Source organism: Vulpes lagopus, chromosome 2 (genome assembly GCF_018345385.1).
Source record: "Vulpes lagopus strain Blue_001 chromosome 2, ASM1834538v1, whole genome shotgun sequence".
NCBI lineage: Eukaryota > Metazoa > Chordata > Mammalia > Carnivora > Canidae > Vulpes > Vulpes lagopus.
In genome coordinates this window covers 64,214,381-64,227,141 of record NC_054825.1, presented here as the reverse complement: position 1 = coordinate 64,227,141, position 12,761 = coordinate 64,214,381, and the positions used below count along the sequence as shown (strand labels likewise).

Genomic DNA, 12,761 nt, shown 5'->3' with positions numbered 1-12,761 from the left:
GCTTTTACTGTAAAAATAGTAGTTGACAACAGTTACCTGAATGTGAGTTTGGTTTTAAAAACGGCTTGTCCCTGTAGACCAGTACCTTGTCTTATAAAAAGATGGTTGTGATCTCCCTGTAGTGGAGCTTTGTAAACATCAAACACTTCGTTGCCTAAATGCAGAGACATGCTGAAAAGAAGGAACACTTCATGTATTAAAGTCATAAAGCTTTCATTCTACCATTTTACTTTAAACTGATTCAATTGCTACTATCTCTCCTTACACAGAGTTCAGAAGAAAAAAGGAGGCATGATTTAAAAACCATCTACATAGAAGTAAAACATGTTGTATGTTTATGTTTAGACACATAGCATGTTGAGAAGAAAACCGTGCTCCAACATGTACTCAGTCTCTATTACTTTCCCAGTAAAAGGGAATTTTACTAACATGTCATCTTACAGTAAGTGGCTTGCAATGGGGAGGGGAGATAGTTGAGTATTTCCAAACCACTATGCTATAGCTGGAGAGGATGACCACGTTCTTGGCCTACTTTAAATGTCTTTCACCACCCTGTCTGACCCTCAACTACCTATTTACTTCTTTCAGGTCTTCTGTGCAATGGCAGAGACCAAGCAATAGAAATGCTTTAATATGAGATATCCCCCAAATAAGGTTTTATTATGAAGTTTGACCCCCCATAGCCACATTCTAAGGTATTTCAATTCTCTTCAAGGCATTTTGGGCTCACCTCCCATCTGACCACTTGACGATCCGAGCATTGCTTTCTTTGATTTCGTTTCCTTCCTCATCCCGGCGTATCCTCCATCTTATCGTATTTTCTACCTGGTTCAAAATACAAGTGCCTTAGAATGCTGTAGTTTATGATTCTTTTCTCCTCAAGAGACACACAGAATCATAGAATTGTCTCTATGAATCATAGAATCATAGAGACAGAAAAACAGACAACCTCGAAACCCTCTTATTTTAATCACCTAGTGACGCTGAATAAATTAACAAGAGGAAAAACAATTAGCTCAATTTCTGAATTCCTAGAGCTGGAATCACAAAGAGAGGGAGTGCCAGAGCATTTGAGCTAATGCTAAATCCATAGTAGCACGGGGATGTGTTAAGAAATAGTAAGAGCTGTAAGAACAGAAGATAAGGCTTGAGGCCACAGGAGGTAGCAGTTTAGATCTGAGGCTCCCTCTATTAAACAGGTTTTCTGGGATCCCTGGGTGGCGCAGTGGTTTAGCGCCTGCCTTTGGCCCAGGGCGCGATCCTGGAGACCCGGGATTGAATCCCACATCAGGCTCCCGGTGCATGGAGCCTGCTTCTCCCTCTGCCTGTGTCTCTGCCTCTCTCTCACTGTGTGCCTATCATAAATAAATAAAAATTAAAAAAAAAAAAAAAAAAAAAAAACAGGTTTTCTCACAGAGCTGAAAACTGAAGAAATGTGGGACCAAAAATCTTGCCCAGGGAAAAGAGGGAAGCTCCCCAAATATGGGTTAAGAAAAAAGCAGCACCCTAGGAAGAATAAAACCTCAAGTTTTTGAAGAGGTTTAGAGTCTAACTTTACCTTGATTGCATGTGGAGGAAATACCAGGTAGTTCTGGAAATCATTCAAGAGCTTCCTAAAATGAAAATCACTGCTACTGAAATTTAAAAACTCAGTGGGAATGGGATGCCTGGGTGGCTCAGTCAATTAAGCATCCAACTCTTGATTTCAGCTCAGGTCATGACCTCAGGGTTGTGAGATCAAGCCCCGTGTTGGGGCTCCATTCTTAGTGGGGTGTCTGCTTGAAATTTTCTCCTCCTCTCTCTGCCCCTCCCACCACCCCCTGCTCAGACTCTCTTTAAAATATATAAATATGAGCAGCCCCGGTGGCCCAGCGGTTTAGCGCCGGCTTCAGCCCAGGGTGTGATCCTGGAGACCCGGGATTAAGTCCCACGTCGGGCTCCCTGTGTGGGGCCTGCTTCTCCCTCTGCCTGTGTCTCTGCCTCTCTCTCTGTATCTGTCATGAATAAATAAATAAAATCTTTAAAAAATAAAATAAAATATAAAAGAAAAAATAAATTAAAAAATAAAATAATAAAATATATAAATAAATCTTTAAATGGTAAACTAATCTTCAACAAAGCAGGAAAGACTATCCAATGGAAAAAAGACAATCTTTTCAAAAAATGGTGTGGGAAAACTGGATAACAACATGCAGAAGAATGAAACTAGACCACTTTCCTACACCATACATAAAATAAATTCAAAATGGATAAAAGACCTAAATGTGAAACAGGAAACCTTCAAAATCCTAGAGGAGAACACAGGCAGAAACCTCTGTGACCTCGGCTATAAACAACTTATTAGACACACTGCCAAAGACAAGAGAAACAAAAACAAACTACTAGGACCTCATCAAGATAAAAAGCCCTGCACAGTGAGGAAACAATAAACAAAACTAAAAGGCAGCTTACAGAATGGGAAAAGATATATGCAAATAATATATGTGATAAATTATTAGTATCCACAACCTATAAAGGACTTGCCAAACTCAACACCCCCCAAAAAGAAATTATCCAGTTAAGAAACAGGCAGAAATGAAGACACTTTTCCAAAGAAGACATCCAGATGGCTAACAGACATATGAAAACATGTCTACATGACTTATCACCAGAGAAATACAAATCAAAACCACAAAGAGATACCATCTCACACCTGTCAGGCTAAAATTAACAACACATGAAACAAAAGGTATTAGTGAGGATGTGCAGAAAGTGGAACCCTCTTGTACTGTTGGTGGGAATGCAAATATGCAGCCACTCTGGAAAACTTTTTAATTTAAGAAAGTTAAAAACAGCTATCCTATGATCAATTGCATTACTAGGTATTTGCCCAAATGATACAAGCGATATTGAAGGGGTACATGCACCCCGATAATTATAGTAGCATTATCAACAATAGCCAAACTATGGAGAAAGTCCAAGTGTCCATTAAATGATGAATGGATAAAGAAGATGTGGTTTATATATGTGTGTGTTTGTGTGTATGTGTACGTATAATAGAATATTATTCAACCATCAAAAAGAATGCAATATTTTCATTTGCAGTGATATGGATGGAGCTACAGTGTATTATGTTAAGTGAAATAAGTCAGAGAAAGACAAATACCATATAATCTCACTCATAAGTGGAATTTAAGAAAGAAAACAGCATATGGGAAGGAAGAAAACAAAAAAAAGGGGAGAGAGGAAACAAGCCATAAATATCTCTTAATGACAGGAAGCTGAGGGTTGATGGAGGGAGGTAGGTGGAGGATGGGCTAGATGGGTGACGGGTATTAAAGAGGGCACTTATGATGAGTACTGGGAGTTATATGTAAATGATGAATCAATGAATTCTACTCCAGAAACTGATCACTGCATGTTCACTAACAAAAATTTTTTTAAAGTTAAAAAAAATTAAAAATAATAAATCTTTAAAAAAACACTCAGTGGGACCTAGCAGGAAAATACAGCACATGAAATGCATGTAGTTTATCACTGCTGCATCCTGGAAACCCAATGAAATGGCAGTGAAGAAATTTAAAAAGGATATACTCACAAGAATAGAGACTATGAACCAAGATGGCAATAAAAAGAAGTCAACCTTTTGAAAACTGACAGACCTAAGCCCATGCTTCCCTATGCCTATCCCCCCAACCTGAATAGCAGCAGCTCCCTTTCCCACTTAGATTTCCTGGATCCCCACTATTAGCTGAGAATGTCTTTGCAACAGGTCCTAATGGTTCCCTTCCAGTTTTTTGTCCCTTTCCTCTTTATTCCTCACTAAATAAACAACTATGGGGGTGCCTAGCTGGCTCAGTTGGAAGAGCATGTGACTCCTGATCTCAGGGTTGTGAGTTTAAGCCCCACACTGGGTATAGAGATTACAAAAAAAAAAGAAAAAAAAACTAAATAAATAAACCATGAAGCCAACTGATGAAAGAAATCAATATTCATTAATTAAATATGATATATATCTGAGATTGTTTCAAAAGTCTGGGTAAGGTGGGGTAGAAAATATAAATAAAACAAGATTGTTCAGGCACCTAGGTGGCTCAGGTCGGTTAAGCATCTGCCTTCGGCTCAGGTCATGATCCCCGGGTCCTGGGATCAAGTTCCATGATCAGAGCAGAGAGCCTGCCTCTCCCTCTGCCTGTCTCTTATGAAAAGATAAAATCTTAAACAAGAAAAAAGAAACAAGACTGTCCAACCTGACAATCACTGACATGAGTGATGGATACATATAAGAGTTCATTATATGGTTCTCACTTATTTGTAACGTGTTTAAAATTTTCCTTAATAAAGGGATAAAAACAAAACAATCACTATTCCTACCTTCCTTCTGACACAAAAAATATGCCCACACATATGGGCCATTACAAACTGAGAAGCCATTTTGAAAAATGCTATTACATAAAGTGATTCAAATTGTAATGATGCTATGATAAGATACACTGCTAGGTCTTACCCTATTGGGGTGAAAGACACAATAAAGTACCTTTAAGACCGAGGACCTCATAGAGATATGTAAACTATACCTGGTTCCTTATTATTTATTTGTTTTTAAGTTCATTTTCTTTAGTACTCTCTTACCCATCATGGGGCTCAAACCCGTGACCTCAAGATCAAGTGTCACACACTCTTCTGACTGAGCCAGCCAGGCACTCAGGTTCCCTATTCTTTAAAGAATTAATTAAACCACCAATCCACTCTAGGAATGGTCATCCTGGGGGGCACCTAGGTGGTGCAGTTGGTTCAATTTCCAACTTATGGTTTTGGCTCTGGTCATGATTTAGCAGTTGTGAGACTGAGCCCTACTTCAGACTGTGTGTAGTGAGGACTCTGCTTCAGATTCTTTCTCCCTCTCCCTCCTTCACCCCTCCCCGTTCGTGCTCTCTCTCTCTCAAAAATGGATAGTCTTTTTAAAAGAATGATCATCCTCGTCTCAGGAAATTCACTCAAGAAACAAAGGGCCCAGGGTTATTTTTGATCACACACCCAGGCTTAAAAAAACACCAGTCTGTTATACACTGACCTTCTGTACTCTAAGCACTGAGGGTTTTTTTTTTTTTTTTTTAAAGACTTATTTATTTAAGAGAAGGGAGAATGAGCACAGGAGCAGGGAGAGGAGGAGAAGGAGGAGACAAGCAGATTCCCTGCCCAATGTGGGGCTCAATCCCAGGACCCTGATATCACGACCTAAGCTAAAATCAAGAGAGGGCGCTGGGGCACCTGGGTGGCTCAGTGGCTGAGTATCTGCCTTAGGCTCAGGTCATGATCCCAGGACCCTGGGATCAAATTCCGCATAGGGCTCCCTGCAGAGAGCCTGCCTCTTCCTCTGCCTACGTCTCTGCCTCTTTCTGTGTGTCTCTCATTAATAAATAAAATCTAAAAAAATAATAATAAATCAATTAAAATAACACTTTCTAAAAAAATTTTAAAAAGAGGATGTTTAACTGAATGAACCACCCAGGCACCCCTAAGTATCGAGGTTTTGGAGTAAAATACTCATTTCTAATCTTTGATGCCTATTCTAGTCTGATACTATATGGCCTGAAAATAGATATATTGATATTTCCTGCATCCTAACAGAAGGTAAGACAAAACTGCAAAAATCAATATAGAGTAAATAAAGAACTACCACATTAATTTATATAAATGATGAGAAACAATGAAAAGCAGAATAATATCAGAGGCACTAAAATAGACATGAAAAGTTCACAGTGCTAACCCTGTATATCAATAGATACACATGCTCAAAGGGAAAATATTAACAGATGAGCTAATGGAGGAAAAGAATAGGCGAGAAAAAGGAGAGCAAAAATAAATAAATAATAGTTGAGAACTCTACCTATTAACTGTGTCCTGGAGCAAGTTATTGGTGTCTATTACCATTTTCTCATTTGATTTATAGTTCCATTAAGAGTAAGGAGTAGTGGAGGGGAAAAAAAAAAGAGGAGTAGTGAAATTTCACTAAAAAGCTTTGGAAGCCCACACATTTTGGATAGAAACCATCTTGTATAAGGTTTCTTAGATATTATAGATCTATCACACTTGAAGAGATGGAATTATTTTAATAATTCAGCCCCTGAACTGTAAGAACGCCAGACTGCCACTTCTTACCATTCAAACACCATACACAATACCCACTGAGAAATGAAGTATTTACAGGAAATCTTTTGGATTTAAGAATTCAAAAAGCTTATCTCCAGTTATAGTACCATGAGTTCAACTGCTTCTCATTTTCTGGTATAACTCAGCTTTAAAGCATCTGCTTACCCTACATTCTCCTTGATGAAAGGAAGATTAGAGGCCCTCCTTGAACACACACCATAACATACCAAAGAAAAACATTAATAGGAACGTAGTACAATAAAAATTGCTCCTAAAAGTCAACAAGAGCAACTGGAAGGTACTTGTAATAAATTCTCCTTCTTGTATGATTTGTTTATCCATTGAACAAAGAGCCTGAAGGATTTCCTCTTGTAGGAAGTTACCAGAATGTAACCCACAGTACATATGGAAGTAGTCATTCTAAACACCAAACCAGGGATCCCTGGGTGGCGCAGCGGTTTGGCGCCTGCCTTTGGCCCAGGGTGCGATCCTGGAGACCCGGGATCGAATCCCACATCAGGCTCCCGGCGCATGGAGCCTGCTTCTCCCTCTGCCTGTGTCTCTGCCCCTCTCTCTTTCTCTCTGTATGACTATCATAAATAAATAAAAAAATTAAAAAAAAAAAATATTAAACACCAAACCACCATGCAACTTATTCTGAAGGAAGAAACTAATAATTTTTTTAAAGCATTAAAAAAGTATAAAATTGGGAAAAAAATGATGGAAAAGTGCCACCTTTACAGAGAAAAGGCTATATATTTTCTTCCTAAAAATATTCCGAAAAGACAATTCATTTGCCTATAAAACAAAAAAACAAAAAATCATTTTTAAAAGCTCAAGTTTCAAGTGACTATCCCCAGGTTTCACTTTACAAAAGAAAAAAAACTAAGTACAGCCTGGACAGTACCTTTAATTTTAACCTGGTTCGACCTTCTTCATCCAGCATTTCCTCATCTTCAAATTCATCTTCATAATACTGAGGATCAAAAGGTCTACAAATGTTTTTAAAATAAACTAATTAATCATATTTTTAAAGAATATTGTTACAGCTAATAACAATCTATAATAGACACCATTATATTAAAAATCATATTATAATTAAAGTCATAATGGTCAAATATCTTCCTGTTCAACTTTAAGGAAGTATTCAAATCACTCCATCTTCTTAAAATTTGATGTTAATATATACTGCTTGAAAAGCAAGGCTAAATATTCAAAATATTCTTACTTTTATATAAGTCATCCAAAGAACAAGTCACACATGCTGTAGCTTTCCACATCATTTAAAAAAAAATTTTAAATCTCATGAGAGCTTCCATGTTACTTAGTGAATAATACCCAACAACACTGTCTTAAAATGTTAGCTTTTCCAGATCCGCAATGGCAGAGTGGGCATTTGTAGTTTCTCTAGCAAATTTCACCACACTGGATTTCAGCTATTTCTGGGCTGAACTAATCAAGAACACGCAAAGGCCTGTGATGTCTGTTAATACATAAGAAAGTATCAAAATGCCATAAACAATTACAAGCATTAAAAGTAATGGTCCATGCTTTTTCTTTTTTTTTAATTAAAAAAAAATTTTTTTTGGTCCATGCTTTTTTTTAATCACAGGATATGCTTGATTTATTTTTTTCAGAGACACATGATCAGTTTTCCATTTTATGATCAGTCACCTCGTGTAAAATCAGAAAAATATCAACATTCCACATTTTTCTATCCAACATGCAAAAACACTTTTAATTGATCCCCTTACCTGGGCTCTACACTGAGAAAGTTGGGCAGTTTAACAAAATATAAGTCATTTCCTAAATCAGTGTTTACTTTGGGTATTTCTACTTCTATTCTGGTCTCAGGAATTGGCTCCTCCTCCTGTTGATCCTGAGGCAATCCATTTTCATCCTAGTAAAAGAGTCTGAATTTTAGAGTTTGAAAGATCTTAGAAATGGTCTACTCTAGCTCAACTTCCATACTTTAAATGACCAAGGTAGACAAGAAACATATTGAGACTCTGGAGCTAAAGCAACCCTCAATCCCTATCTCTACCCACCCAAGCCCCCACCAAAAACCACAAGGAAAACAAGATCAGTTTGGAAGTATCAATATAAGAAAAGATCTCTTGTGATAAATCTGTGTTCTACATATTCACCAATAGAAGCCACTCTATCAATTAAAATCAAGGATGATTTTCAACACACTATACTTCTTGGCACGAACAAGAAAAACACTTAAATCAATGGTTCTCAAATCACAAATCCTTGCAGTCCCGTCTCTTTAGATGTGACACCAACCTCATGCTAGGCAGTTGTTTCTTTTTTTCTTTCTTTTCATATCTAGTTTCTCCCAATGGTAACATTTTGCAAACTATATAGTACAACATCACGAACAGGAGACTGATCCCGATACAATCAGATAAAAAACATTTCCATCACCACAACAATTCGTATCACCTTTTCATTTAGCTACATCCACTTTGTTCTTGCCCTCACCCCTCCTTAATCTCAGGCAACCATTAATCTCTTCTCCATTTCTATAGTTTTGTCATTTTAAGAATACTATGTCAGTGGAATCACACAGCATGTAACCTTTTGGGATTGGCTTTTTCTCACTGTGCATATCCTGGAATTTCATCCAAGCTCTTGTGTATATGAATACTTTAATCTTCTTTGTTGCTGTATAGTATTCCATGGTATGCCCTAGTACTAGGGCAGTTATTTTACTCCCACTTATAAACAAGAGTTCCCTATAAAGATCATCTGTTCCTTGTATTTTCATATTCCAAATCAGTTAGCAACTTCCTCTTCTTGGTATAACTATGACTTGAAATCTCTGAAACATTTACTTGGCCTTCAGTAAGAGCCCAGTTCACACTGGTCATTTTACTTACAACAGGTTGCCCTGGGGTAGGTGGTTTATCTTCTCCATCACTCCCTGAAGATATATCATCTGCACCTCCAAACAGATCCATGGTTCCACTGTTATCTTTAATATTGAGGAAAAATTCACAGTATTAATATCTATAATAATGCTATCAGTTCCACATATTCCCAAGGTTTCTGGACCAGGACCAGAAAACCACACAGGAAACTGCCAGGAAACCGCCAGAAAACCGCAACTCTGAAACCGGCTCTCAAAGATATGACCAGACTGCCTAGAGAGAAGGGGGCAAATTCAGTGAGGCAAAGCTGCACAGGAGCCAGGTCTTTTTCCCTTCATTTACTGCAACCTTGTTTTCCATTTTCCTTTATTCCCCAGGAGCCCAAATGTGCTCCTATAGTCTAGATAATCACATTTGGGGCTTAAGCACTCAATACAGGCCTATCTACATATTCCCTCAAGTTTTAAACCTGCAGACCCCTGTCTACCATCTGAGGCAGAACTTCACCTAGGTTTGGCAAAACAACAACAATAATCTGTAATTAGTAAACCAAGGGAGGGTAGAAGAGGTAAAAAGAAAGATAGGAGGGTAAGAAAATAGACTGCTTGCAACCAGGATTTTAGAGGAGTTACAATTACTGGCAATGACATAGTCTAGAATAAAACGCTACTGAGACAAGGTGGGAGGACAGATCACTGAAAAAGAAGAGTCAACCTATTGAAATGGCCCAAATCCAGAATATGAACACCACCAAATGCTGGCAAAAATGTGGAGCAACAGGAACTCTCAATCATTGCTCCTAGGAATGCAAAATGTTATGGCCACTTTAGAAGACAGCCTGGAAGTTTCTTAAAAAACTCTTACCATATGCTCCAACAATCATGCTCCTTGGTATTTACCCAAAAGAGTTGCAAACTTATGTCCACACTAAAACCTACACACAGATGTTTATAGCAGCTTTACTCATAACTGCCAAAACTTAGAAGCAATCAAGATGTCCTACAGTAGGTGAATGGGTAAATTGGTACATCCAGACAATGGAATGTTACTCAGTGCTAAAAAGAATGGTCAAGACAGGAACAGACATGGAGGGAATACATATTACTAAGTAAAAGAAGCCACCTGAAAAGGCTACATTCTCTGGGATTCCAACCATATGACATTCTGAAAAAGGCAAAAACTATGCCAGTCGCCAGAGATGAAAAGGTAGAACACAGAGGGTTTTAGGACAGTGAAACTACTCCAGAGGATCCCAGCTGTCATACCATAATGATGGACACTTGTGATTACACCTATGTCCAAACACACAGAATGTCAATACCAGAGTGAACCATAACAAACTATGGGCTTTGGATGATAATGATGTATTAATGTGGGTTCACCAGTTCTATCAAATGTACCACTCTGGTGGAGGATGCTGATAATGAGGGAAATTATGCATGTGTGGAGGAAGGAGGTATACGGGAAATCTCTGCACCTTCCTCCCAATTTCATGGTGATCCATAAACTGTTCTTAAAAAAAATAAAAATAAAAAAAAAGACACCTGGATGGCTCAGCAGTTGAGCATCTGCCTTCGGCCCAGGGCATGATCTTGGGCCCCACATCGGGCTCCCTGTGTGGAGCCTGCTTCTTCCTCTGCCTGTGTCTCTGCCTCTGTGTCTCTCATGAATAAATAAATAAAATCTTAAAAAAAAAAAAAGAAAAAAAGCCATAACAAAACAAAACAAAAAAAAGGCAGCAAGGAAGGTCAGGGTACTGAAAGTTATCTATATGATAAAATAAAAATGAAAACCGCACCCACAAACACTCTCATGTCCCCCCCTCCTTTTTTTTAAATTTATTTGAGAGAGGAGCACCTGGGTGGCTCAGTGGTTGAGCATCTGCCTTCGGCTCAGGTTGTGATCCAGGGTCCTGGGATCAAGTCATACATCAGGCTCCCCCAGGGAGCCTGCTTCTCCCTCTGCCTATGTCCCTGACTCTCATGAATGAATAAATAAAATCTTTAAAAAAAAAAAAAAAAAGGGAGGGGTAAGAGGGATTTATTTGAGAGAGGGCGCACACACGCATGTGTGTATGCACAGTGTGGGGGGTGCTGGGGGAGGCAGAGGGAGAATCTCAAATGGCCTCCCCACTGAGCACAGAGCCTGATGATGGCTTGATCGCAGGACCCTGATGAGATCATGACCTGACCCAAAATCAAGAGTCAAGACGCTTAACCAACTGAGCCACCCAGATGCCCCTCATGTCCCACTTGATTTTTTCCTAGTTCTTATCACCACCTGACATACTACATATTTACTTCCTGTGTTATTGTCAATCTCTCTACCCTACCCTGACCCCACCAGAATGTGGGTTCTACACGGAAAAGGCCTTTATTTGTTTTGACCATTGCTATATTCCCAGTGTCCAGAAGAGTACAGTAGTAGCTCCTTAATAAATAACTGAATAAAATCAAAGAATGAATATATCTAATTCTAATAATCCTCAAAGATGGTTAGCATCATCCCCTTTTATACATCAGAAAATTAAAGTGTAGTAAGTAATTTGAAAAAACTCATACAGCTGGAAAGTAAAGCCGTAAAAACCTTAACTTGGATCATCTGATTCCTTTTCTTTTTTTTTTTTTTTTTAAAGATTTTATTTATTTATTCATGGGAGACAGAGAGAGGGGCAGAGACACAGGCAGAGGGAGAAGCAGGTTCCATGTGGGGAGCCTGATGTGGGACTGATTCCAGGACTCCAGGATCACGTCCTGGGCGGAAGGCGGATGCTCAACCACTGAGCCAGCCACCCAGGGATCCCCAGATCATCTGATTCCAAAGCCCAGGCACATAACTACTAGCTACCTTTAAGTAAATCCCAAAGCTTGCTCTTCTGCAGCTGTCTCCTTTTCTCTAGTTGACCCTCTAATTACTTGCTTTAGTTAAAGTATTACTTATGATAATTTATATAAGCTATGTAGCATTAAAGTGTAATTACCATTCAGCACAATGATGGTTGTGCATAAACAAACTATCAAAATTATATTTAAAGAAACGTTTAGACTAATATCCTTATTGTATAGCAATCTGCCGTTTGAAACAGTCACACATAAGGGCACCTGGGTGTCTCAGTCAGTTAAGCATCTGACTTTGGCTCAGGTCATGATCCTGGGGTCCTGGGATTGAGCTCTGCATCAGGCTCCCTGCTCAGTGGCGTGCCTGCTTCTCCCTCTCCCTCTGCCTCTCCCCATACCAGCTCATGCTCTCTAATGAATAAATTCTTTTTCAAAAAAAAAGTTCCAGGGGCACCTGGGTGGCTCTATGGTGGAGTGTCTGCCTTTGGCTCAGGTCATGATCCTGGAGTCCTGGGATCAGATCCCACATCAGGCTCCCTATGGGGAGCTTCTCTCTGTCTCTCTCATGAATAAATAAATAAAATCTTAAAAAAAAAAAAAAGTTCTCAGGCACCTGGGTGGCTCAGGTCATGATCCCAGGGTTCTGGGATGGAGCCCTGCTTCAGGCTCCCTGCTCAATGGAGAGCCTGCTTCTCCCTCTCCTTCTGCCCCTCCCTACCCTGCTTGTGCTCTCTCTCTCACCCTCACTCTATCTCAAATCAGTAAAATCTGAAATAGTCACACATGGAGATGAATAAGTCGATCTTTTATCCTTACAACAAACCTCCTTACCTAACCCTGGGTTTTTATGAATTCTTCATCTAATGCACAGCTTGAAGAATCAAGTTCTTTATGTTACTAACTTGTTAAGGACTTG

At 39.0% G+C, this 12,761-nt stretch overlaps 1 protein-coding gene across 1 annotated transcript in view; it reads right to left on the bottom strand.

Annotated features, from left to right (window-relative positions):
- The window catches only part of LEO1 (LEO1 homolog, Paf1/RNA polymerase II complex component), a 38,938-nt gene that overhangs the window by 13,130 nt on the left and 13,047 nt on the right, over positions 1-12,761 (bottom strand). Inside the window, exons 4-8 of the mRNA XM_041745569.1 lie at positions 9,018-9,112; positions 7,887-8,032; positions 7,040-7,124; positions 731-825; positions 37-171 (exon numbers count right to left, since the gene is read on the bottom strand). Of these exons, the coding sequence (XP_041601503.1) occupies positions 37-171; positions 731-825; positions 7,040-7,124; positions 7,887-8,032; positions 9,018-9,112 (556 nt within the window). The remainder of the gene's footprint in view (positions 1-36; positions 172-730; positions 826-7,039; positions 7,125-7,886; positions 8,033-9,017; positions 9,113-12,761) is intronic.